Source organism: Blennius ocellaris (genome assembly GCF_963422515.1).
Source record: "Blennius ocellaris genome assembly, chromosome: 9".
Lineage (NCBI taxonomy): Eukaryota > Metazoa > Chordata > Actinopteri > Blenniiformes > Blenniidae > Blennius > Blennius ocellaris.
Genome location: NC_137658.1, coordinates 29,496,550 through 29,522,055, shown reverse-complemented (window position 1 = coordinate 29,522,055; position 25,506 = coordinate 29,496,550). Strand labels below are relative to the sequence as shown.

At 44.7% G+C, this 25,506-nt stretch overlaps 1 protein-coding gene across 1 annotated transcript in view; it reads left to right on the top strand.

The window, feature by feature from the left end:
* Positions 1 to 25,035, top strand: part of LOC308134166 (relaxin receptor 1-like) — a gene marked incomplete at both ends in the record, with an annotated part of 175,516 nt that extends 150,481 nt beyond the window's left edge. Inside the window, 12 exons of the mRNA XM_080501797.1 lie at positions 962 to 1,033; positions 1,132 to 1,203; positions 1,294 to 1,362; positions 1,439 to 1,510; positions 1,628 to 1,699; positions 2,321 to 2,392; positions 7,386 to 7,457; positions 7,827 to 7,898; positions 8,719 to 8,948; positions 17,727 to 18,137; positions 18,222 to 18,440; positions 24,626 to 25,035. Coding sequence (XP_080357923.1) covers positions 962 to 1,033; positions 1,132 to 1,203; positions 1,294 to 1,362; positions 1,439 to 1,510; positions 1,628 to 1,699; positions 2,321 to 2,392; positions 7,386 to 7,457; positions 7,827 to 7,898; positions 8,719 to 8,948; positions 17,727 to 18,137; positions 18,222 to 18,440; positions 24,626 to 25,035 — 1,843 coding nt within the window. The remainder of the gene's footprint in view (positions 1 to 961; positions 1,034 to 1,131; positions 1,204 to 1,293; positions 1,363 to 1,438; positions 1,511 to 1,627; positions 1,700 to 2,320; positions 2,393 to 7,385; positions 7,458 to 7,826; positions 7,899 to 8,718; positions 8,949 to 17,726; positions 18,138 to 18,221; positions 18,441 to 24,625) is intronic.
* Positions 25,036 to 25,506: the final 471 nt, after the last annotated feature.

The window sequence follows — 25,506 nt, the reverse complement described above, 5'->3', positions numbered from 1 at the left end:
AGGGCTGAGGATGCTTTGTGAATTACGTTTATCTTAGTAAGGAACAATTCTGAGAAAAGTCTTACATTTTGAGGACTTCTAAGATTTTTCTAAAGAGTGACGTCACTACGAGCTACTTTCAGCCTGAGGATGCTTTGTGGATATGGACAAGGAGCTCAGAGCATCTTCCTCTCTCTAACAACCAATCAGCTCTCAGCAGACTGCATCATACAGAGCATCTTCCTCTCTAACAACCAATCAGCTCTCAGCAGACTGCATCATACAGAGCAACAGGTCAACCACTCCTCCTCACTAAGATAAAAGTTGCTGTCAACTCCTTGCTGAGTTACTCTGAGTCACTTCCTGAGTCACGTTTAAGCTAAGAATTCCTTGTTAAGGGACTTTTAGGCTGAGATAAGTGTTCCCTGAGACGCTTTGTGAATACCCACACTGGGGTTTTGTCCTGGGCCCCATCATCCTCATTATCCATCTCCTCCTCCTTCACCATGTTTCTTCTTCTTCTTCTTCTTCTTCTTCTTCTTCTTCTTCTTCTTCTTCTTCTTCTTCTTCTTCTTCTTCTTCTTCTTCGCACTTTTTATCGACGCAACATGTACTGAAGTGTGATTCCCTGGTGAAATCTGGTCATTGGATTTTAAAAGCAGGGTTACCGTCCGCTCTAAAGAGAGCCTCCAGCAGGTTGGACTGACTGTGGCGCTGCAGGAACACTGAGCATGAGCTGGACTCAAACACATGACTACAGTTGCACACGCCGCCATGAGTAGATTCTGTTTCTTTTGATTGAAAGCTGGGTCATGTGGAAATGTCTAGAATGAAGGAGATTCCCATTGAGAGTCCCATTGTCCGGTTATCGTCACGACTACACAGGCGGAGCAGGAGCAAACCGCCAAACTGAAAATTGCTTCTTTTAAAGAGAGCGTCTTGTTCAGACATTCTTCCATATTGGTCTTTCCTTTTTTCCCAGATATCTGAGCTACAACCACATATCGGTCCTGATGCCAGGAGTTTTCAAAGATCTGCACAAGCTGGAGTGGTTGTATGTCTGCCTCCCACCAGTCGTCTCTGTTTTTACATCCATTGATTCCATCTCGTTTCAGCACTGATGAGGCTGAAGCTGTTTTCTTCTTCTTGCAGGATCCTAGAGAACAATAACATCCATCATATGTCCTCCATGACCTTCTCGGGACTAAATTCTCTTGTTCTTCTGTGAGTTTTAGACTTTTGTTTTGGTTTTGCTTTGCTGTGCCGACCTGTCGGAGTGTGGCTGGGAGTGATGGTGGCGTCTCTGATTGACAGGGTTTTATTGAACAACTCTCTGATGGACCTGGACGACATCTGTAGAGAGATGCCCCGACTCAACTGGCTGTAAGTAAAATGTCACAAGTTGTCTTCGCATTTAAGCGACGAGTCTTTTTGATGAGTTGGATAACTTCTTCTGCAGCGATCTGGAGGGAAATCTCATTGAAAGAATTGGAAATGTCTCTTTCCGCTCCTGCAACATGCTGACAGTCCTGTACGTATGTACCTATGTGATTTAAACAGTTTCTCTACAAACCAGAGAGTTCACTATATTTGATTGGGAGGATTAAAAAAGTTATGAATTAGCTGGGGGGTTTTTGTTTCTTCTTAGGGTTTTGCAACATAACAGGATCAGCCGTATACACGAGCAGGCGTTGTCTGTCCTCCAGAAACTCGGGGAATTGTAAGTGACACTCTTTTCATTGCAGTCTGTTTACAGGAAAGCAACATGACGTTGTGGAGTAGTGAGAGTGTCAGACTGTGTGTTTGACTAGATTTACTTATTACTGTGCTTTATGATTTGTATATTGTTGGGCATGTGCATGTTGTTAAACACCTTTATATGTTTTTATTCTCTTATACGCTTCAATTTTCACTTCGGGTTCTACAAACAGCCCAGTTTCATCTTGAGGGGATCGGACCAGTGAAATAGTGCCATAATAACCTTTAAATATAAACTTTCAAGTTTTTCTTTGTTGTGATGCACAGTATACGTTGTGTCGACCCTCAAACTGTTTTCCTCTCATTTCATGTGTTCAGAATCAATTATCATGTGCTTAAAAATAATATTGCTGTGTGTGTGTGTGTGTGTGTGTGTGTGTGTGTGTGTGTGTGTGTGTGTGTGTGTGTGTGTGTGTGTGTGTGTGTGTGTGTGTGTGTGTGTGTGTGTGTATGAGCACACGCACAGGAATAAAACACAGAAGGTGCAGTTTGCATCTGTCAGATTTGTTTGTTGTATGTGAATATTTGTTGTTTTGTTTTGTTTTGGGGGGGGAAACTGACATGGATTTGTGTCTGCACTCAGAGATCTATCAAGCAACAGACTGGAGGTAATCCCGCCTAATCTCTTTGTCTTGCTGGAGGATCTGCTCCAACTGTGAGTTTTTATTTCTGCAGATACAGTTCTGAATGCATGAGTGTTTATCCCGTGGCTGTTTACTGCCCCGGATCTCACATGAGTTATTTACTCTCTACATAGATCACAGGAATCTTTTCTGTGGAGTGACCTGTGACCTGTATATCTAATTAAAATCAACTTTTACACCTTGATCTATTGGCCGTCGTGGTTGATATTGTGGCCAACAAATGACAATATCGATACCAGCATCAGGGCCAATACTGCATAGAGTACTTGTACTCATGAAAGTGATCCAATACGACCCAAGAATTACATGACATCATGTGTCAACAAGGTACCAGTGATGTCTGCACTGCGGGGAGTCTTTAATATTCATAAGAACAAATGTAAGACAGACTGTAAATTATGTCCTGACAAATTATGAAGAGGAGGAGAAAGAACGTGTGTCCTCTCTCTCTCTGGCTTGTTCAGGGTTTTAAAAAGTGTGTTGCTCCAACCAGCCAATCAGAAATCAAAACCTATATAATGTCATCAGGGGTTTAGCCAATCACAATCAAGATAAGCCCTCCCTTTGACTCCTCCCACAATTAGGCAGCTCTGCTCTGGCACATGGCACCACAAGAGGAAATACTTCCTCCTCTTCCAAAGATGGGTGTGTTATTTGTGTATCATTGTATCATTTACAAATAGAATATGAACTACATGTCCTTTCATTTGATAAGTACTTGGATCGGTACTAGCTATCAGCAAGGAGCTAAAGTTAGTCACATCCCTGCAAAAGACGCTTCTGTGTGGACTTTGCATGTTTTTTACAGGTGTTTGGTTTGGTCTGTGTTCCCTTTCAGCTTGGTATAAATATGTGTGTGTGTGTGGTAGTTGTGGTTTTCGTACTTCATCCAACATTATCAGCAAAATCAACTATCTGTGCCCATCTGATGAGAGAATCCATGGTTGTAAATACATATATTAGTGATGTTTTGATGCACCTTTACTTCAGACTTGAACATCTTTTATTGTGCGAGTGCAATAAGATGTCATGCAATTACTATATTTTCTGGGTGTGTGAGAGGAAAGGTGGGTGTTTGAAGGAAACATACTTGACATTAAAAACAGGTAAACGCAAACACAATGTCACCTGTGTTACGTTTGAGTGCAGGTAAATGAAGCCTTGGACTCTTTCACACAGACATCTTGCAACAATGCAGCAGCAGCAGCAGCAGCAGCAGCTTAACAAGTCCCAGTCCTCCAGCGTCGAGCTCAACTCCTTTTCACCAGCCTGAGCTGCGATTGAGGTGCAGCGAGGTGCAGACCAGTTTGTGCTGTCTGCAGGCTGTTCAAAGAGATTTAATCTCACCTGTGTCGAGTCTCTGCTGACACTTGCGATGAGAAGGCAGAATGGAGCAGAACGGTGGCATCGTGCTGTAGACGTCAGGGAGATATCAATATATACTGTGGAAAACCAGAGGAGCTTTTTATTTTAGGTCTCAAAGGGGAACTGTTACTTGTTACACGCAAAGACATCACAATAATAGTAATAATAACAACAACAACAACAACAATAATAATAGTAATAATAATAATAATAATAGTAATAATATGGCAAGAGTTTAAAGCATGTGGAAGATGATGTAAGATTATAATTATGTAATTTATGAGTTACAGTGTAAGTTATACTCCTTTAAGTCATTCATCTTATAAACTTATTGTTTGCAACCAACATCTCCAGCTCTGATGTAATGTTTATCCCAAGAAGGATTGTTCCAACACAAACGAATCCACCAAACACGTATATGTGTACTCGGTGCTCAGATTATACTGTCTTCTGTGCAACACGTTGTGACATTTTTTAGGTTTTCAGGACTTAGCCCAGTTCTGTGCCAGGAGACGATCGTGTCTCAAGATAGACAGACATTTCCTTTGGCTTCACGTTTGAGAAGCCGTCGGTGGGGAATCCACCGCCGCCATCTTGTTCGGCCATTTTGATCCGAATCACCACCCCAGCGCCACTGTTGGTGGGAGGCAGTACTACATGCAATGTTTTGTTCCGACGCACAATTATAGCGTCACTGTCGGTGGGAGGCAAGAGTACATGATCCGCAATGCAACCGCGCTCCTCCAGACTTGAAACCTCGCCAGTGCGGTATAAAAATGGCGGTGTACGGCCGCTGACATGCTTGTTTGTGGACGCCACCATGCGTGTTTGTGGACGCCGCCATTATTGCTCAGGGTCAGCGCCATACTACTCTCAAAACGCAAACCTCGCCACTGCGGTATCACAATGGTGGCTTATGGGCACCGACATACTTGTTTTTGGCCGCCGCCATGCGTGTTTGTGGTCGCCGCCATATTTAAAAGGACAACTTACGTCACTGCTTCAGTTACGTCACGGTTTCATGGGTCATGTTCAGTTTGAAGAAGCACAAGAACACTGGCGGAACATCCAGGTAGATATTATGTGAATAAAGCTCAGAGTATTTATAAGGCCCAGAGCCAAGTGGATTGAAGAGGGAGAACCCCCCCCCCCATCATATTCCATATTCAATATCTCTCTGAACCTATTTCAGCAAGACACTGCAGCTGGAACCACATCTGTAGAGTTCAGCTACTAAACTGATCTGCCTGCTTCATTCATGCAGTGACAATGTGATGCATTAAGCAAAACTAACTACAAGAATGGAGAGTAACTGTAGTTACTTCAGAGTAAATGTCCATGACAAACCTTCAAAAAGTACCTCTGACAAGTTTAAAAGAATAAAACCATCCATGAATCACGTCATTGTTCTTTATTATATTTTACAAGCACTTTTAAAGAGAAAACCCAACAAATCCACATGAGCAAGCGTGAGCGACTGTGGAAAGGGAAAAAGTCCCTCTAACAGGAAGAAATCTTTGCAGAAACCAGACTCAGAGGTGGAGGCATTCTGCTGGCCGGTTGGGGTGAGAGGATAGAGGAGAGGACAGACAGAGATAAAAGATACACTCTGAAAATCGGGACAGGAGACTTCAAACCACGATATTGTTAGACATCCGGCAGGGAGGATGAGAGCACAGACCACAGGAGCTTGTTAGAATTTTCTCCACTGGCTATGATGACCTCTGCTTGAAGCCTTGTGTGACCTTCAGCCATCAGGATGTTGATGATGATCTGAAAAAGATCGACAAGGTGCATGCAGATAGGTTTCAAAAGACACAAAATATTGACCACTACTTCTATGATGTCCTCCATTGATTGATCATCTTAATTCTGGAAGCATAACATCAAAAATGTAATCGATGAGTCTCAGGTCCCCCTTCTTGATTTCCGTGACCTCCTCCATCTCTTTCAGCATCTCGAAGATCTGTTGCAATACAGATGAATAAAAATAAACAAATTGAGCTTATGTTACATAAAAAAATCTCAAACTTGATTGATGAGTCATAGGAGTGTTCTGCATGCAGACATGGACACTCAATTCCTTTACGGTCTCTGGATCCGTGGTCAGCACAGATGCTGTGTGCATTGTTGGGTGTGCATATGAATGCTCTATGCCCAAGCATTCGCTGCTGCGATGACGTGACATTCTGATTGAACACTGCATCTGAAAAAATATTTAAATCAGAATCATTAGTATTTGTTCAAATGTACTGATCTCTCATTGATGAATGCAAACTGACAAGCATCCAAGTGATTCATTGCAGTATGTTATATATAAGATATTCGATCTCCCTCACAACCATTAAACTTTCTCTAATTTGGATGCACTGATAACACAGAAATCCCAGTCAGGTTGTAAAAATCTAGTAATGCAGTATGATAAAAAGTACGGGTCTAAATAAATCAACACATGGAACAAAGATAAAAAAAGAGCAACATAAACTTTGAGCTGATCTTACTTGAATTGCTCCCAACATAACTATACAACAACTCTTCCTCTCACTAATACTGATATAATGACACCTATCAACCATGTCCTACTTATTAGTGCAGGCTGATGCACACCGTTTTGAGGCTTTTCACCCACGTGACAAAATTCAGCCATTTAGGACGTAAACGCAACTAAATGTTGTGATGAAACTGCAGTTAGCAGGAGTGATAAGTGAAGGCACACAGTAAACTGTGAGTTGTCTGGACGGAGAAATAAAGCAGCAGAGATATATGGACAGACGGACACAGTTGGGGAGAGATGAACATATCTGTTCCCTCATGGAAGGTTGTGAAGCTGATCTGGCTCCGGTCTTCCAGTGCCAGTATAAACATAGTCTCTAAATACTGGTATAACTCCACCTACTATTTCGTTCTTATTAGTGCAGGCTGATACTTTACACATAGAAAAAAATGCAATTATTTACCTTAGCAGAAGACAATCCTTTACTCTGTTGAGCTTCGAGTACACGTGTGAAGAAAACAATGCAATGGGAACAAATGTGCGTTTGAAAAGCGGCGCACAGTTTTTTTCCGGCGAGTGGGTCCTCCAACGTCATTTCCGGTGGGTGGGCCTCTGAAAACGTAATTCCCGACGTTCCGCGGGGTCTGATACGTCACTTCCTGTATGTCGCTTCTGTAAACGTCACTTCCGGTACGCATATTTTCAAAATGGCGGCGACCGGTAAATAAGTATGGCGGCGCCCGCAACACCGCCATTTTTGATTCCCCACCGACATCTCTTGTCACGTTTGGTTTGTCTCTGACTGCACTGTCCACAAGGGGGCAATAGATGGTACATGTCCATCCAAATCAAGTCCAATTAACTGAACTTACCCAAGCTGGACTCCTGTGAAGCTGTAGAAATATTATGGAACAATGTGTGTAGAATTTTGTATGGAGAAAAAATTATTAAATCCATTTTGGTTTAAAATAGTAAATTAAATAAGTGTGGAAGGAGCGAAGCATGGGGAATCATTTTGGATGGACTGTATAAGAAGAATGAAGTTTACCACTTGTGTCCTGCAAAACATGAGTATAAATCAGAAGATATCAATCTGTTTTTGTCTTTTTTTAATAGTATTTCTTTCTTTCCTCTTATCCCAACAGAAACATATCGTACAATCCCATTGTGGAACTCCAAGTCGACCACTTCGACAAGCTGCACAAATTAAAGTCATTGTGAGTACAAATGACTTTAAAAAGCAAAATATTGTGGATGAAAAATACTGAACATGTTACATGTTAATAGATGTTTGAAGAGCTACGCCTTGATGAACGAGTCAATCTGAATGAGAAGCAAAAACACGGTCGATCATCCGTTCAGTGTTGGGCCACTGTCAGTCCTTTGTGCTTTTCACGTGTAAGCAAAAGATCTGAATCTGCCTTGGCATGAGAGGATTTCAAGGATTGTTTTCCCATCGAGGGCTTTTTTAAAAAGCCTTTTTTAAATTCTGCGAATCGTGTTAAGTCAAAACTCCATATGCTGTGCTTTGTCTGTGTTTGGAGTATTGAACAAAGATTAAATCCAGATGTTTCTATGTGCTTCAGGAGCATAGAGGGAATAGAAATTGGAAACATACAGCGACGAATGTTTGAGCCTCTCAAGTACTTGACTCACATGTAAGTATGTCATTGTGTGTCTTTCAATGTTCCTTCGCCTGTTTCAGATGGACAAGTGGAGAAATTTCATAGGTTTCATTGCAGTTCAAACCTCAAAATGTTGTGTTGTCATTAGCTTTGTGATTGATGATCACAGCAGAGCAATCCTGAACTCTAAAACGCGAATATGGATTGGGAGTTCTGACACTCGATTCGACCTCTGTTTGTCCGAGTAGAAGAACAATTGACCATGGTGGTTGTGCTCATGCACACAAGCAGAACTTGTACTTGTAGACAAAGCCCGGATGTCTTTAGAAAATTCAACCTTGGCTGTTTTCAACACATTACGGAGCACCACAGACCTAAAATGAAACAATGAGGGTTTTGTGTTTTCACTCAACAAATTTTCATCTAAACAGGGCCTAATACAATAAAAAAAAAAAAGAGAGAGCATGAATTTTATTTTTATAAGTACATATAATGGCTCCTTTATTTTCACCATAGAGTTTGAAGTTGTAGTAAGATGCTGTGAAAAGGTCACAAGTTTATTTTTCTCCCACAAAGCTGTCGACCAGAAACTTTTCCGTGATGAGTACTTTTGAACTTTTAAAGACAGTAGTTTGAGAAAGGGAAGGGAAATTGATTCAGTTTTTCGGGATGAATGCAGCTCAGTCATTACTTCAGATCACAATGAAATTACTAGTTAAAATTTCTTAAACTTTTCCTTTTGTGTCATTTCTTTGACATGTTCAGTATATAAAACTACTCTCGGCTGTGTATCAAATGAAACCATTTCTGCCTAACTTAACATGGATTTTTTTTTCCTACTGTACTATCACAGCTACTTCAAGAAATTCCAGTACTGTGGCTATGCGCCTCATGTGCGCAGCTGCAAGCCCAACACGGACGGCATCTCGTCCTTCGAGGATCTGTTGGCCAACATCATGCTCAGGGTCTTCGTCTGGGTTGTCTCCGCCACCACCTGCTTCGGAAACATCTTCGTCATCTGCATGCGTTCCTACATCCGCTCGGAGAACAAGCTCCACGCCATGTGCATCATCTCCCTCTGCTGTAAGTGAAATAACGTGGCGGTTACTGGCTGAGAGTGTGGGACTAACACGCCCACAGCTTGCTTTGTATGTGGGAAAGCACTGTGCTTCTCTGTGTATGAACTGGCAACCTGTGCAGGCCAGAGGCCTGACTGTACCCAGGCCATGTGGTGGAGCACATCGGGAGAAGGTCATGGGATCAAATACCCTCCGGGCCATTCTGTGTGGAGTTTGCATGTTCTGAAGGGGTGTGGGTGGGCTTCATCTGGGTTGCTTCTCACTGTCTAAAAACATGCATGTGAGGTTACTTGGTGAGCCAGAGTTGTCAGTGGTGTTCAAGGTTCAAGGTTCAAGGTGTTTTATTTGTCATATCACAAGAAAAGCCAGGTTTCACAGTGAATGAGATTCTTATTTTGCCGTCCACCCTGAAGCCGACCTACATAAATAAGTATATACACAAGAGAATAAAATATAAAAAATAAAATATAGTAACAGGGCAGTGCAAAAATATTAGCGCGAACGTGAGATGTCCAAAGTAAACATGTCAGAAGCTGTTCAGAGTCTGATGGCAACGGGGAAGAAAGAGTTTTTCAGTCCATTAGTTTTGCTTTTCAAGCTTCTGAACCTCCGGCCTGAGGGCAGAAGGTGAACAGTCTGTGTTGTGGATGGGTGGAGGTCTGACAGTCTGTGTTGTGGATGGGTGGAGGTCTGAACAGTCTGTGTTGTGGATGGGTGGAGGGTCTGAACAGCCTGTGTTGTGGATGGGTGGAGGGCCTGAACAGTCTGTGTTGTGGATGGGTGGAGGGCCTGAACAGTCTGTGTTGTGGATGGGTGGAGGTCTGACAGTCTGTGTTGTGGATGGGTGGAGGTCTGAACAGTCTGTGTTGTAGATGGGTGGAGGTCTGACAGTCTGTGTTGTGGATGGGTGGAGGTCTGAACAGTCTGTGTTGTGGATGGGTGGAGGGCCTGAACAGTCTGTGTTGTGGATGGGTGGAGGTCTGAACAGTCTGTGTTGTGGATGGGTGGAGGGTCTGAACAGCCTGTGTTGTGGATGGGTGGAGGGCCTGAACAGTCTGTGTTGTGGATGGGTGGAGGGTCTGAACAGTCTGTGTTGTGGATGGGTGGAGGTCTGAACAGTCTGTGTTGTGGATGGGTGGAGGTCTGACAGTCTGTGTTGTGGATGGGTGGAGGTCTGAACAGTCTGTGTTGTGGATGGGTGGAGGGTCTGAACAGTCTGTGTTGTGGATGGGTGGAGGTCTGACAGTCTGTGTTGTGGATGGGTGGAGGGCCTGAACAGTCTGTGTTGTGGATGGGGGGGGTCTGAACAGTCTGTGTTGTGGATGGGGGGGGTCTGAACAGTCTGTGCTGTGGATGGGGGGGGGGTCTGAACAGTCTGTGTTGTGGATGGGGGGGGGGGGGGGTGGCCCTGTGCTGGTAGAGGCTCTGCAGAGAGGTAGTGGTGTTCTGCTGATCCTCTCTGCAGGCCACTGCGCTCCGCCGCAGTAGTGCTGCCATACCAGGTGTGATGGACCAGGTGTGATGTACCAGGTGAGATGTACCAGGTGTGATGTACCAGGTGTGATGCAGCTGGTTAAGGTGTCTCAACCACACAGCTGTAGAAGTTCCTGAGTATCCTGGGAGACATGCCCAATGTCTTCAGCCTCATCAGGAAGTACAGCCGTTGTTGGGCCCTCTTGACCACCTGTGTGGTGTTGAGTGTCCAGGTGAGGTCCTCCTGTGTGGTGTTGAGTGTCCAGGTGAGGTCCTCCTGTGTGGTGTTGACTGTCCAGGTGAGGTCCTCCTGTGTGGTGTTGAATGTCCAGGTGAGGTCCTCCTGTGTGGTGTTGAGTGTCCAGGTGAGGTCCTCCTGTGTGGTGTTGAATGTCCAGGTGAGGTCCTCCTGTGTGGTGTTGAGTGTCCAGGTGAGGTCCTCCTGTGTGGTGTTGAGTGTCCAGGTGAGGTCCTCCTGTGTGGTGTTGAGTGTCCAGGTGAGGTCCTCCTGTGTGGTGTTGAGTGTCCAGGTGAGGTCCTCCTGTGTGGTGTTGAATGTCCAGGTGAGGTCCTCCTGTGTGGTGTTGAGTGTCCAGGTCAGGTCCTCCTGTGTGATGTTGAGTGTCCAGGTGAGGTCCTCCTGTGTGGTGTTGAGTGTCCAGGTGAGGTCCTCTGATGTGGACACCCTGCTCACCCTCTCCACCTCGAGCTCCCGGATAGACAGTGGACGGTGAGGTCTCCTCTCCTTCCTCCTGTCCACTATCATCTCCTTTGTCTTGTCAGTGTGAAGGGAGAGGTTGTTGTCCTCAGACCAAGCCACTAGACCAGCACCTCCCTCCTGTAAGCCGCTTCCTCCTCCCCTGTGATGCTCCGATCACAGTGGTGCCATCTGCCAACTTCAGGATGATGTTGTCCTTGTGGGAGGCGACACAGTCATGTGTGAACAAGGTGTAGAGGACGAGGCTGAGGACACGTCTCTGAGGGGGACAGTGTTGGTGATGAGGCTGACTGAAGTCCTGTTTCCAATCCTGACAGACTGGGGCCTGCCAGACAGGAGGTCTAGGAGCCAGACAGGAGGTCTAGGAGCCAGACAGGAGGTCTAGGAGCCAGACAGGAGGTCTTTGAGCCAGTCAGGAAGTCTAGGAGCCAGACAGGAGGTCTAGGAGCCAGTCAGGAAGTCTAGGAGCCAGACAGGAAGTCTAGGAGCCAGTCAGGAGGTCTAGGAGCCAGTCAGGAAGTCTAGGAGCCAGACAGGAAGTCTAGGAGCCAGTCAGGAAGTCCAGGAGCCAGTCAGGAGGTCTACGAGCCAGTCAGGAGGTCTAGGAGCCAGTCAGGAAGTCTAGGAGCCAGTCAGGAAGTCTAGGAGCCAGTCAGGAAGTCTAGGAGCCAGTCAGGAAGTGTAGGAGCCAGACAGGAAGTGTAGGAGCCAGTCACAGAGGGAGGGTTGCAGTCCCAGTGTGTGTAGTTTGTGTGTAGTTTGTGGGGGATGAGCGTGTTAAATGCTGAGCTGTCGTCCACAAAGAGCATCCTGATGTAGGAGTGTGTGTTCTCCAGAGAGGATCCTGATGTAGGAGTGTGTGTTCTCCAGAGAGGATCCTGATGTAGGAGTGTGTGTTCTCCAGAGAGGATCCTGATGTAGGAGTGTGTGTTCCCCAGAGAGGATCCTGATGTAGGAGTGTGTGTTCTCCAGGTGAGAGAGGGAATAGTGGAGAGAAGCAGTGATGGGACCATCTGAGGTGGACCTGTTTGGCCCATATGCACATTGCAGGGGTCAAGTGTCTCTGGTAGGCTGCTCTGAATGTGGGACTTCAACACCCTCTACAAGCATTTTGCATGATTGGAGTGAGTGCTACTGGCCTGTAGTCATTCAGACAGGCGGGGGGGCTTTTCTTGGGGAGGGGACGATGGTTGTGGTTTTGAAGCAGGTGGGCACAACGCTCTGGCTGAGGGAGAGGGTGAATATGGAGGTGAGGACATCAGCCAGCTCATCTGCACATGCTCTGAGCGCCCTCCCCGGGAGGTGGTCTGGTCCTGGGGCCTTCCGGGGGTTAATCTTCCTCAGAGCTCTCTTGTCAGTGTTGTCAGTGTTGGTGTGTTTGCTTGTTCTGTGACAGACTGGCCACCTTTTATCGACACTCATATATGACAAGCTGAAAAAAATCTAGTCAAATACGTTTTCAAGCTTGTCATACAGCATATAAGTAAGCGTATAAGCCCACAACATGATGGTCAGAGTTAACATGATCAGGAGTGTGCTGTTGGTCTAGTGCAGTCCGAGGCAATATAAGGCTGGTGGGCCACAGGCGGACCTTTGGCACTGGTTGACCGGCCCGAAATTATAATAATTATTAGTTTTATTACATTTAAAATGGTCACATTTTTCACATCATTGGATATTATTACATTATTGGTTGCGTCAAAGCATCCTTTACCTCACAAAATTAGTGAAAAAAGAAAATGGAAAAAAATATTTATATTTATATAGAGCAACAGTAGTTTATAAAATATGATCATGATCCTGCCTTCTCTCCTCCCCTTCTGTGTTCCCCTTAGCTCCGCCCCTGTGTTCCCCTGCTTCCTCCTCCTGATCACAGCTGTTTGTAATTGTCATCAGTGTTTGTATTTAGTTCCCCTCTCGTGTAGCTCTGGTTGCCAGTTCGCCTGTTCTCACACCAGTCATACCCGCCATATTTCCTCGTGTTGCCTTTGTGTTTGGACCTCTGCCTCTCCGACTTTTCCTCCTGGATTTCCTCCTCCATTGCCTGCTCTGGTTTTGATCTTGGACTGCCTGACTTTGCTTCTGCTGTGGTTTTGAGAATAAAACACTTTTGAACTGAGCTTCTTGTCTGTCGTGCAATTGAATTCACGAAACCTGACAATATAAAACTACTTTTCATTAAGAGATTATTCCTATTGATTTTAATTGAGTAAAACTAAAGTCAACTTATGTCTCAGCCCTCTGTGTTTATGTATTTTTCATTGTTTTTGTAAGGAAACCACACACACACACACACACGCGCAGTGGAGAAGAATACACAGTTTAACAATGGGATTACAGTCAAAAAAACTACTTTTGTGTATTCACTTGAAAATGTGTAAACGGGCTTTCAGCTGGCATCAACTCGGTATAAAAAATTCAGATTTTTAAAGCGGATCCAGGTGTAGGGATTTCTTACCTCATAAGAATCACGAGGTATCACATACAGTATATGCTGTGTGGCCCACCCACGGGGTACCATCTATGTTGTGTATGTAGCCAATGATTAATAATTATCAAAGATAGTTATTAATAATGTTGTTGAAATTTAATCTGATGTGTATCAGAACCTCGGAGCACCACCTGTCTAAACAGGAAATGATAGCCAATTCAGTTATATCAGTCTCATAAGATATACTAAACACTTAATCAGGAATTTGAATTAATAGTTACATTAATTACAATTACCAGAATTAACAGTAAAGCTTGAAGGATTTTGGAGTTCTTGACACAGAAGAGTCGACATTTCATTCACCTTTGTGCTCATTAATAAAACAGCAAGTATGATTCCAAACATTATATTTATTTACAATGAAAACAAATAAAACACAGATTCTAACTACCTATATACAGCTGGGTGTGTGTAGGTGCATGTGTGTGTGTGTGTGTGTGTGTGTGTGTGTGTGTGTGTGTGTGTGTGTGTGTGTGTGTGTGTGTGTGTGTGTGTGTGTGGTGTGTGCATGGAGAGAGAGAAAGAGAGAGCGAGGTGGAGGGAGTGTGTATGTGTGTGTGAGACGTGTGATGGAACTACAAAACAAGATGGCGGATCACAAGAAACTCCATTCAAATGGAGGTTATCAGAGAGCAGGAAGTCTGTCCTGGGTCTCCACCATGTGCTGGAGAACAATGGAACATGGAAGCTAGTCTTTGGCATCTGCTTCCTGTGTGTCTCTGCTAAAGGACCATTTCTAGAATGAGTTGATATGAATGAGACTTGTTTTGTAAAACGTCAGGAGTCGTCAGATGGTGTTCAGTTACTGTGTGATGTTGTCATTGATGTGATATGTGTAGGATTGTGAGTTAACTAGCTAGTAAAGCAAAGATTAGCATGCAGACCCTGTGTCTGTGGCAGAGCTAACGTTGGTTTACAACAGTGATAACTGCTCCTAATATCATTATCTATAGAACTCAATCACTGTAACAGAATCAACACATCTTCATGAAGTTAAACAGTTCTATCATAGCATCAGGTTTAACTAATCTCAGGTAAAGCCCAGTTGTTGTTCCCACTTCCTTGAAGGAGTTCAGTTGTTGTCCTGCTGGAGGGAAGCTGGTGTCTTCTCCTGTAGTTAGCACCTCCTGCTAACTGTGGTTGCTGGTTCTGCAGGCTGAGGAGAAGAAGATGGAGTTGATGTTTCAGGAGTCCTTCTTTGCAGCTCCTGGTTGTTCCTTTGTCCAGACTGAGGAACTGGTCGCTCAGGTCTGTGATGGTTTTCCTGCTGGTTGAGGAAAACACAAAGAAGTACTGTGAGGCGTCGTTTCCCTGGTCCGTCCTGGAGGAACTGGTTGGTTTTCCTGGTTGATGGGAGAGCAGACTCTGGGTGCTGGTCTCTGGACCAGGGGAAGGTCTGACCCTCGTGGTGGGTCAGCAGAGGAGTTGAAGAGTGAAGGCCCCTGGTTGCAGGCCTCTGGTGTTAGCTGTATGCTAACGCTGGGTGAGCTGCCTACAGCAACCTCCTCCTCCATCGAAGAACAGGAGCAAAAGCCTTTTGTGTCTGGAGCTGCTTGGATCTAGCTCCTCCATGTTGTTCACCAGGGAAGACTCGGGGCAAGACACTGAACCTTGAGCAGCACACAATGGAGGGACTGAGCGCCCTGCATGGCAACTACTTCCTTTATGAATGCTCAAGCAGTTGAAAAGCACTACATGAGTTATATTCAACTTTATATCTATCGTGCCGAATACAACAAAGTCATTTCAGGGCACTGTTACAGGAAAAACCCAATCAATCCACATAAGCAGGCAGAAGTGACTGTGGATAGGAAAAACTCACATTTTTATAGGAAGAAACCCGCAGAGCCAGGCTCAGAGGTGGCGGCTTTCTGAGATTAAGGTTGTGGTGAAGGGATTTGAAGGGGAAAAAAGAATGGAATAGTCAAAGATGACCGCTACACCACTCGGTATAGATGGAGTAAAAAGAGAGAGAGAGAGAGAGAGAGAGAGAGAGAGAGAGAGAGAGATCCATTTGACTATTTACATTAGTGTTTGTATTACATGGGATATAGGGCAACAGCAATTAAATATGAGAAATTGCACAGATACTGAAAAGCTGAAGACAAGGCCTCAACTGCTATGAAAGATTGCATAATACACTTGGCCTCAGACACACAAAGCATGAAAGCTTTAAAGTTTTATACCGTTTTGGGCTTGTCATGAAATTGTAAGTAATACATACGTATAAAGAATACAAATTGTGATAACCCTGTGTAGTAATAATAGTAGTAGTAGTAATAGTTTTTTCTTTGATCAGCGGAATACAAAATGCAACAACAAAGGATAAAACAAAAAAAATTAACAGAGGAAGACCAAATGGTTTAGGCTGAATTCTGTTGCCGAACTCTGTACATAATATACATAAATCTTCTGCAATTGGGGTGACAGAACCAAAAACAACAACTTGCATTTATTTGCCATTCCTGAGAAACAGAACATAAACTGTCCTCTAGAACAGTGTTTTTCAACCACTGCTCCGCGGCTCACTGGTGTTCCGCGAGATATAGTCAGGTGAGCCGTGGGAAAGTATCCAATTTCAATTTTTTTTTTCTAAAAATCATTTGCTCTCACAGCCGCTGTCAGCTGTGAGAGCAGTGTGTTGCAGAGTAATCATGTATAAATACTCTTCACCACTAGAGGGCAGCACAGAACTTTGCCGGTGAAATATACAGTGACAGACGTCAGTGTGGTTCATCTCCACCTCCTGCTGCCATCTTGTATCAAAGTACTGTGTCAGTGACAGTGATGGAGAAGTTTTTGAAAAGGAAGAATGTGAACCAGGATCTCAGCTCTTCATCCATCAGGTCCAGGTTTCACACTGAGGGAGTCACTATTAAAAAAAGTCCTTGGTTTCTGGATTTACTTGAGTCCTGTTGATAAAACTTTGAAGAGAAAGACTTTATATTGTTAATAGAGGCTACAGAGTTTAACATTTTAACATTTTCGGGTGGTGGTGTGCCTCCAGAGTTTTACAAACAAAAAAGTGTGCCTTGGCTCAAAAAGGTTGAAAAACACTGGGTAAGGGACTCGCGGTCCATTTTTCAGTTTTCTAATCCATGTCGTTAGCTTAGTAATTGAGACTCACGCCTGATAGAATCCGATGTCAGGTGCTCTCTGTTTTCTTCATATATATAACGTATTGTTCTATGCACACGTCTGTGTGATTTCATTACAAAACCAAGCGACAGCGCCCTCCAGTAGCCTGGCATACACACGACATCATTTTCAGTGTGTCCGCTGCTGCAGTGTAAACACACTCCTTTTTTTAACGGATTCGGTATAGTCACGTGAAACGTTGCTTTAGACAGGAGCTTTAGCCTCGAGATGCCATCGTTTTCATTTTCATTTGGCCGTGTCTTTTGTTCTACCTCAACAACGCTTTGACATGAGAAATCATTCTGACATGCGTAAACAACCAAGTTTCTTCCTGATGAGAATTTAATTCTCATATAAAGTGAAACCAGACCACTGAGCCATGAATTAACATTTGATTCAATGACACACGCACACACACACACACACACACACACACACACACACACACACACACACACACACACACACACACACACACACACACACACACACACACACACACACACACACCAAGCTGTATATAGATAGTTAGAATCTGTGTTTTATTTGTTTTCATTGTAAATAAATATAATGTTTGGAATCATACTTGCTGTTTTATTAATGAGTACAAAGGAGAATGAAATGTCGACCTCTTCTGTGTCAAGAACTCCAGAATCCTTCAATCTTTACTGTTAATTCTAGTAATTGTAATTTATTATATTTATAAATTCCTGATTTAGTATATCTTATGATAACTGAATTGGCTAGACTGGGTGGGTATGTGTATGTATGTGTGGTTGGATGTGGGTGTGGATGTGTGTGTGCGTGCATGCCCGTGTTTCTATTTAATTTAATTTAATTTTTTCTCTTTTATGTGAAGCACTTTGTGTTGCACGTATGTATGAAAAGTGCTCTATAAATAAAGTTTGATTTGATGTGATTTGATTTGACATGTTTTCTTAAAATATCAAAATGTTTTATAGGTGCAGATGGGCTGATGGGAATCTACCTCTTCATGATCGGTGCGTACGACCTGAAGTTCCGGGGCGAGTACAACCGACACGCTCAGGCCTGGATGGACAGCAGTCAGTGTCAGGTCATCGGCTCTTTGGCCATGCTGTCCACTGAAGTATCCGTGCTGCTCCTTACTTACCTCACTCTAGAGAAATACATCTGCATCGTCTACCCTTTTAAGTACTTGACGCCCGGCTGGCAACGAACTGTCACCATCCTTCTTGGAATATGGGTGCTGGGCTTCATCATTGCCTTCCTTCCCCTCGTTTGTAAGGGTTTATTTCGCAATTTCTATGGGACCAATGGGGTCTGCTTCCCTTTGCACTCCGAGCAGCCAGAGACGCTTTGGGCTCATGTTTACTCGATTGTCATTTTCCTGGGTAAGGATTCCTTTAACAGCCCCCCCCCCCCATTGGACAAAACTAAAATTGATAACCTGAATCTAAACAAATGTGTTTCTGCAGGTCTCAACCTGGTGGCTTTCCTCATCATTGTCCTCTCTTATGCAAGCATGTTCTACAACATTCAGAGAACAGGCACTCAGACCACAAAATACAGCAACCACATCAAGAAGGAGTTGACCATTGCCAAGAGGTTCTTTTCCATTGTCATCACTGACTCCCTCTGCTGGATCCCCATCTTCATCCTCAAGATTCTGTCACTGCTGCAGGTGGAGATTCCCGGTATAGTAGAAGAGCTACAACCATTTAAAGGAACACACCACTGAAAACTCTTCATTTTGAGTACTGATTGCCAAAAGCACTCAGCTGCCTTGAAGCAAACCCTTTTAAACATTTATGCTCAGCCTGGGTTTAGTTCTAGTTAGTGACTTTTGATCCAAAGACAAAGCAAGTGGTTTTAATTGGGACAGATTGTTACCCTGATTACATGGCAATGCTTCAAGTGAAAATGCATTGTTCTTTGCTTTGTTAACGCAAGAACCCTAACCCTTTTGTTTACACGTCAGCATTTCAAAAATAACCTCCATTTGCTTGCAAAGTGCAGAAATGCCAAAAACAACATTGTGTGAAACCACACACACACACATGCAACAGAGAACAACACACTATAAACGTTAACACTGTGAGAACATGGACATTCTTGTAGGCAGACCACCAAGTTGGATTGTTATTGCGGTGACTGTCAAAATAAAAGTACCAATAATAATCTTTATTTATAGAGCACAAAAAAAACCAAAAGGTAACCAAAGTGCTGTACATCAAAAACATCAAATAAAATAAATCAAATAAATCAAAAGTCAATTCAAAAGCACAGAAGAGACAAGGCATAAAACATAGAAAACATGTAAAACAAACAAACAAACAAGCTTACTACAAGTTATATGATATCAAACAAGATGAAAATAAATCAAGGTGTACCAAAAGCCAAGGAATAAAAGTGGGTTTTTAAAAGGGATTTGAAAACAGGGAACGAGGAAGCCTGCCTGATGTTGATAGGCAGCTCATTCCAGAGTTTCGGAGCAGCGGCGGCAAATGATCTGTCTCCTCGGAGCTTCAGCCTCGTCTTAGGGACTGTCAGCAGCAGCTGATCGGCTGATCTCAGGGATCTTGGTGGGCAGTAAGGCTGAAGCAGGTCTGAGAGATAATGGGGAGCCAGATTGTTAAAATATTTAAAAACAAATAACAAAAGCTTAAAATAATTCTGTCGTGCACAGGGAGCCAATGGAGGGAGGCCAGGATGGGGGAGATGTGCTCACGCCTAGGAGTCTGTGTTAGCAGACGCGCAGCAGAGTTCTGCACAAGCTGCAGTGGAGAAAGGGAGGCCTGGCTAATGCCTACATACAGGGAGTTGCAGTAGTCCAGACGAGTCGTGATGAAAGCATGGATTAGTTTCTCCAGGTCAGGCCTTGATAAAATAGGCCTCAATTTAGCAATTTGGCGTAGTTGATAAAAACTTTTTTGCACTACAGAACAGATCTGCTTCTCAAATTTAAAATCAGGATCGAACTTGACCCCCAGGTTGGTGACACAATCCTTGAGATTTAGTGACAAAGAGCCAAGGTCAATGTTTGGGGGAGTACAGCAACTTGGTCGGAATATCATCACTTCGGTCTTGCTTTCATTAAGATTGAGAAAATTAGAGGAGAGCCAGGCTTTAATATCGTTAAGACAGTCTAGGAGTGGCTGGACAGAGTGGGAATGGTTTTGTGCCAAAGGAAAATAGACCTGGCAATCATCGGCATACAAATGAAATGAGACCCTGTGTTTTCTAAAAACAGAACCAAGGGGGAGTAGATAAAGTGCGAATAGAAGAGGGCCAAGGATTGAGCCCTGAGGGACCCCATGTGGAAGAGGAGCTGTTGAGGACACAAAGTTGTCGAGTTTTACACAGAAACTTCTGTCGGTTAGGTATGACCGAAACCAGTCAAGGGCGATACCCTTAATGCCCACACAGTGCTCGAGGCGGGAGATTAAAATGTGGTGGTCAACAGTGTCAAACGCGGCAGACAAGTCAAGGAGCACATGAACAACAAATTTCCCAGAGTCTGTTGACAAGAGTATGTCATTTGACACTTTCAGAAGCTCTGATTCTGTGCTATGTAAAGGTTTAAACCCAGACTGGAACAGTTCAGTAATGCCATTAGCTTCCAAGTAGGGTACCAACTGATTGTGGACAATGTTCTCTAAGATTTTGGACATGAACGGAAGATTAGAGATGGGCCTAAAATTGGAACTGAGGGAGGGATCGAGGCCTGTTTTTTTAAGTAGGGGTCGAACTACTGCATGTTTAAAATCTCCAGGTACTGTGCCAGAGGAGAGACTGCTATTGATGATCTCAAGGACACTTGGTCCAATAGTAGCAAGTACCTCTTTAAACAAGCGGGGTGGGATGGCCTCTACAGGGGAACCAGAGGGTTTCATGAGGCTAACTGTGTCATTTAAAATGGAGAGGGACACTGGCTCGAACTGAACAAAAACAGATGTGCAGGGCAAAGGAATCAAAGGGGCATGAGAAGGCTGAACAATACAGGATCTTGTTGATACAATTTTATCAGTGAAAAAGCGGAGGAATCTTTCACAAATTTCAGAGGAGGCTGCAAGAACATTAGACTTAGGGACATCTAGGACGGTGTTTATGGTTTTGAACAGAGTGCGAGGGTTATTACAATCAGAGGCAATTATTTCTGAGAAATATGTATTCTTTTCGGCTTTTACAGTCCTTTGATAAGACCGCAGGCTCTCCTTAAGAACACCATAGGAAACATATAGCCTGTCCCTTTTCCACCTGCGCTCTGCTCTCCTGCACTCACGCTTCGCAGCGCGAGTGACGTCAAGCCCTATGAAAATATGGACTGGGAGTCATGACACCAGGGAGGAAACTTGTTCTGATTGGCTCTACTGAGCATGTGCAGAACTACTGGTTATGATGGCTGTGGTGACCTGGAGCATTTGTAAAACATTGTGATTTTCCCCCATTTCCACAGATTCTGAGCATTTTCAAAAAGTTTGTGCACAAAATCACACCATTTAGTGTAGACCAGAGTGTGCATTTGATGCAAACTGTATATGAGGTGCGGGAGATTTGTGTTTCCATCACTTCTGGATATGATAACATGGGGAGCGAGGCCTTCCTGTGGTTATAGACATCAGGGGCCTCATTTATAAACGTTGCGTACGCACAAAAGAATGCGTACGCCACTCTCTACGCAAACCGTGGGATTTATAAAAAGAGAACTTGACGGGAAAATGTGCGGTCCTCCACGCCAACTCTGACCCATGCGTACGCACATAACTGGGGTAAGGAGAAACTGCGCCACTGATGGCAGAAGAAAGAAACGGGAGAAACTGTGTGAAACTGATCGTGTAAAATAAATAGTTATATGACCTCATATATGGACCTCCCAGCGTGCACTGACACGGTTCGCAGCTGAGTGTGAAGCAGCTGGGATGAGGATCAGCACCTCTAAATCCGAGGCCATGGTTCTCGACCAGAAAAAGGTGGCTTGCCCCCTCCAGGTCGGTGGAGTGCCCTTGTCCCAAGTGGAGGAGTTTAAGTATCTTGGGGTCTTGTTCACGAGTGGGGGAAAGATGGAGCGTAAGATCGACAGGCGGATCGGTGCAGCGTCTGCAGTTATGCGGACGTTGTATCGGTCCGTCGTGGTGAAGAAGGAGCTGAGCCAAAAAGCGAAGCTCTCGATTTACCGGTCGATCTTCGTTCCTACCCTCACCTATGGTCCTGAACTATGGGTCATGACCGAAAGAACGAGATCCCGGATACAAGCGGCTGAAACGAGCTTCCTCCGTAGGGTGGCTGGGCGTACCCTTAGAGATAGGGTGAGGAGCTCAGTCACCCTTAGAGATAGGGTGAGGAGCTCAGTCACCCTTAGAGATAGGGTGAGGAGCTCAGTCACCCTTAGAGATAGGGTGAGGAGCTCAGTCACCCTTAGAGATAGGGTGAGGAGCTCAGTCACCAGGGAGGAGCTCGGAGTAGAGCCGCTGCTCCTCCACATTGAGAGGAGCCAGCTGAGGTGGCTCGGGCATCTATTTCGGATGCCCCCCGGACGCCTCCCGAGGGAGGTGTTCCGGGCATGTCCCTCCGGTAGGAGGCCTCGGGGCAGACCCAGGACACGCTGGAGGGACTATGTCTCTCGGCTGGCCTGGGAACGCCTTGGGGTGCCACCGGAGGAGCTGGAGGAAGTGTCTGGGGCGAGGGAAGTCTGGGCAACTCTGCTCGGACTGCTGCCTCTGCGACCCGGCCCCGGATAAAGCGGTAGACAATGGATGGATGGATGTATGGACCTCTCATATATGGACAGTTTATTTGCAAGAAATGGATAGTAAAAAATTAAATTTCTACAATGAATAAACAAACATACTCCCTGGAGTGCACATGGGAAACACATGATTAAGACAATAGTAAGACAACAGTAGGGCAAATTATGTTTACACTGATATGAATGCAGTGTAATATCTTATATCATATAGCCCATATAGCAGTGTTGGGCGCAGACTGGAGGCCGGCGCTGTACGTGATGGGTGGCTTCTAGGTACGGAGAATTCATGTGGAAATCCTGAGACTTGCAATTTTGTAGTAGTGTTTAACCCGTTCACGACCTTGCAGGCGACAGTGGAGACCCCCTCAAGCGGTGGCTGCTCACCCCTTTTCCTAACCCACAAGGCGCAGAGGAGAGGACCTAGAATCTGCGCCACAGCCAGGCGCGCAGTATTGTAGAGCGCACCATCGGGCTCCTGAAGGGCAGGCGGCGGTGTCCCCCTCCACCTCCGTCACCACTCCACTCAGGAGGGATTCCCCGATGATCCCCGCCAGTGTTTCCTCCAGCGGGGTGAGCTCCGGATGGCCCGTTCCCCCGCCCGTGGCACAGACGCTCTGCCAGTGTGATGCCAGGCGCTTTTTTGCGTCTACTTTGATGTCTGACCACTTTTTTTCACCTCAGCCACACTCCGACCTTCTGAGGCCACAGCATTGACACCATCCGCCACATGCTGCCACTCTAGAGCCTTTTTGGCGTTGGTGACCCCAACACTGACCCTAACCCTAACCCTAACCCAACACTGTGTCCACCAAATAATATCGCCTTCCTCTTCTCCACCTCCCCGACGAGAACTTCCACCTCACGCTGGGTCAAATTGCGTTTCTTGGCTTTTCTTTCTGCTTTCGGCATGCTTTCAGTCATGAATCAATATTCATGAGAGGCGTTTCTCTGAATATTTATAGGCAAATATGGGCGTGGTATGACCCGCACACAGGTGCGCCACATTTAGAGTGGATTGTGATTTATAAAGGGAAATCGGCGTAGGACGTGCGTGCGCACTGTTTTATAAATCAGGATATTTTTGTGCGTACGCACTTTCTGTGTTTCATGCGTACGCCAATTTTGACGTCAATCCTACGCACAGTTTTATAAATGAGGCCCCAGATTACCTGAGCTTCTCAGCTCAAGCTTGTGGCGTACACAGTTTACTAATCCTAACCCTGACCACTGAAATTCTCACTGGATGTTTTCAAAAAGCTTTAACCATGCCAGCTCCTCAGGAACGGCTTCACTGATGCATTACTATGAATGCTACTTTTCTTTCCTTCTTATTAGTCTTCCATATTTTATTTCAAAGACATATAAAACATTTTTTCACAAGCTTCTGATTTAATAGTCAAATTTGTAATGGAGTAGTACTTTTACTTTGCACAAAACTTAAGATGGGGAGTTGAGAAAATGAACTTCTGATGATTATAACCTATCAATCTAAGCAGTCAGTGACATGTCTTATTTACAGTATTTACAGTATATAAGATAAGTTTCGGAAATGTCTGATGCACTGAGTCAGTGAGAAATGGCAATCCTTAGAATATCAGAATCCAAGGGATTTAGTTATTGCCAGTTTTGTGTGATAAGTCTACAATAATGCTTCTCCTGGATGCTAAAGTAAATATAAGTATGTTGTGTAAGGAGGCTTCAAACAATCATTGCTTTGTTAATTAATCTACACTAGCTACTTACAGAAGATTGTTGGAGATATTATTATGGTATCGTTACCTTAACCAAAGAATTGTTTCTTCTTGTTCAGTGTCCATGTTCTGCCCTGAGAATATTGCAGTGAAGCCAACTACAACCATTATCATCTGCTATTCAACAAGCCAATTCAAATGCCTAAACAAGAAAGTACTCAAAATGATTTTTCAGTGATGGATTCCTAAATCTATCTCATCCACATTGAATTGTTGAGTGTTGAAGTGGTTTTCACTGTCATTGCATTGACCTTGTGTAGGGATTGTAGCATATAAAATGCTGCTGTTGAAATCATACGTGCTCATTTCACATACTGTGTGTCACAGTAAAAGGTGATTGGTGTGTATTTCATGATCTCTTTCTGTCTCCTTTCATCTCTAGGTACCATCAGCTCCTGGGTGGTCATTTTTATCCTCCCCATCAACAGCGCTCTTAACCCCATCCTTTACACCCTGACCACCAGGCCTTTCAAAGAGACCATCCTGCAGGTGTGGACCAACTACAGGCAGAAGAGGCCTCTGCAGAGTGGCCACCTGGCCCACTACCCATCACTCACCTGGCAGGAGATGTGGCCTCTGCAGGAGAACAGCCACGGGGCCGCCCCGGAGAACACGCTGGAAACCAAAAGCACCGTGGCCAAGCTCACCCCCGTAGAGAATGCGAACAAAGGATACGACGTCACCGTTTGTACGAAACAGAAGCAGCATGCAGTGCTGTCGCTGCGCTCGCAGAAACCCACAGTGTGTCTCACGGTCACACACACCTGCACACAAACAAACGAACTCCTGTGAGGTGGTGTTCACACTCAGCAGCAATCTCATCGTCAAAATGATGCGCATTTGCATCAAAGGAAAGCACACTGGACAGCTGTGGAAGTGTTCATAGATCATGCCACTGAGCTTCCATGGTTTCTTTAGCAGTGCCGTTGCACATGGCATGTTGGATTGGTGGAACTCCAGCTGGGAACCAGTGGAGGAGATCTGCTGCAGGAGGTTCAGCCTGTGTCGTTCTGTGTTTGGTCTGTCTAGATGTCTGTGTCCTGTGCTGAGCTCCGCAACAGGACTGAGGTCGTTCAGGTGGTTTCTGACCCCGGTGCATCCTGCAGTACTGTGAATCCATGTTTATGGAGTCATTTATTCCAATGGTTTAAGAGAAAGATTTAATTTATTCAGACCACGCCTGGCCTGTATGAACGGATTGTAGTGATGGAGGAGTCACTGCGGCAAATTAAACGATTTGCCGCAGTGACTCAGGTTCTTTCA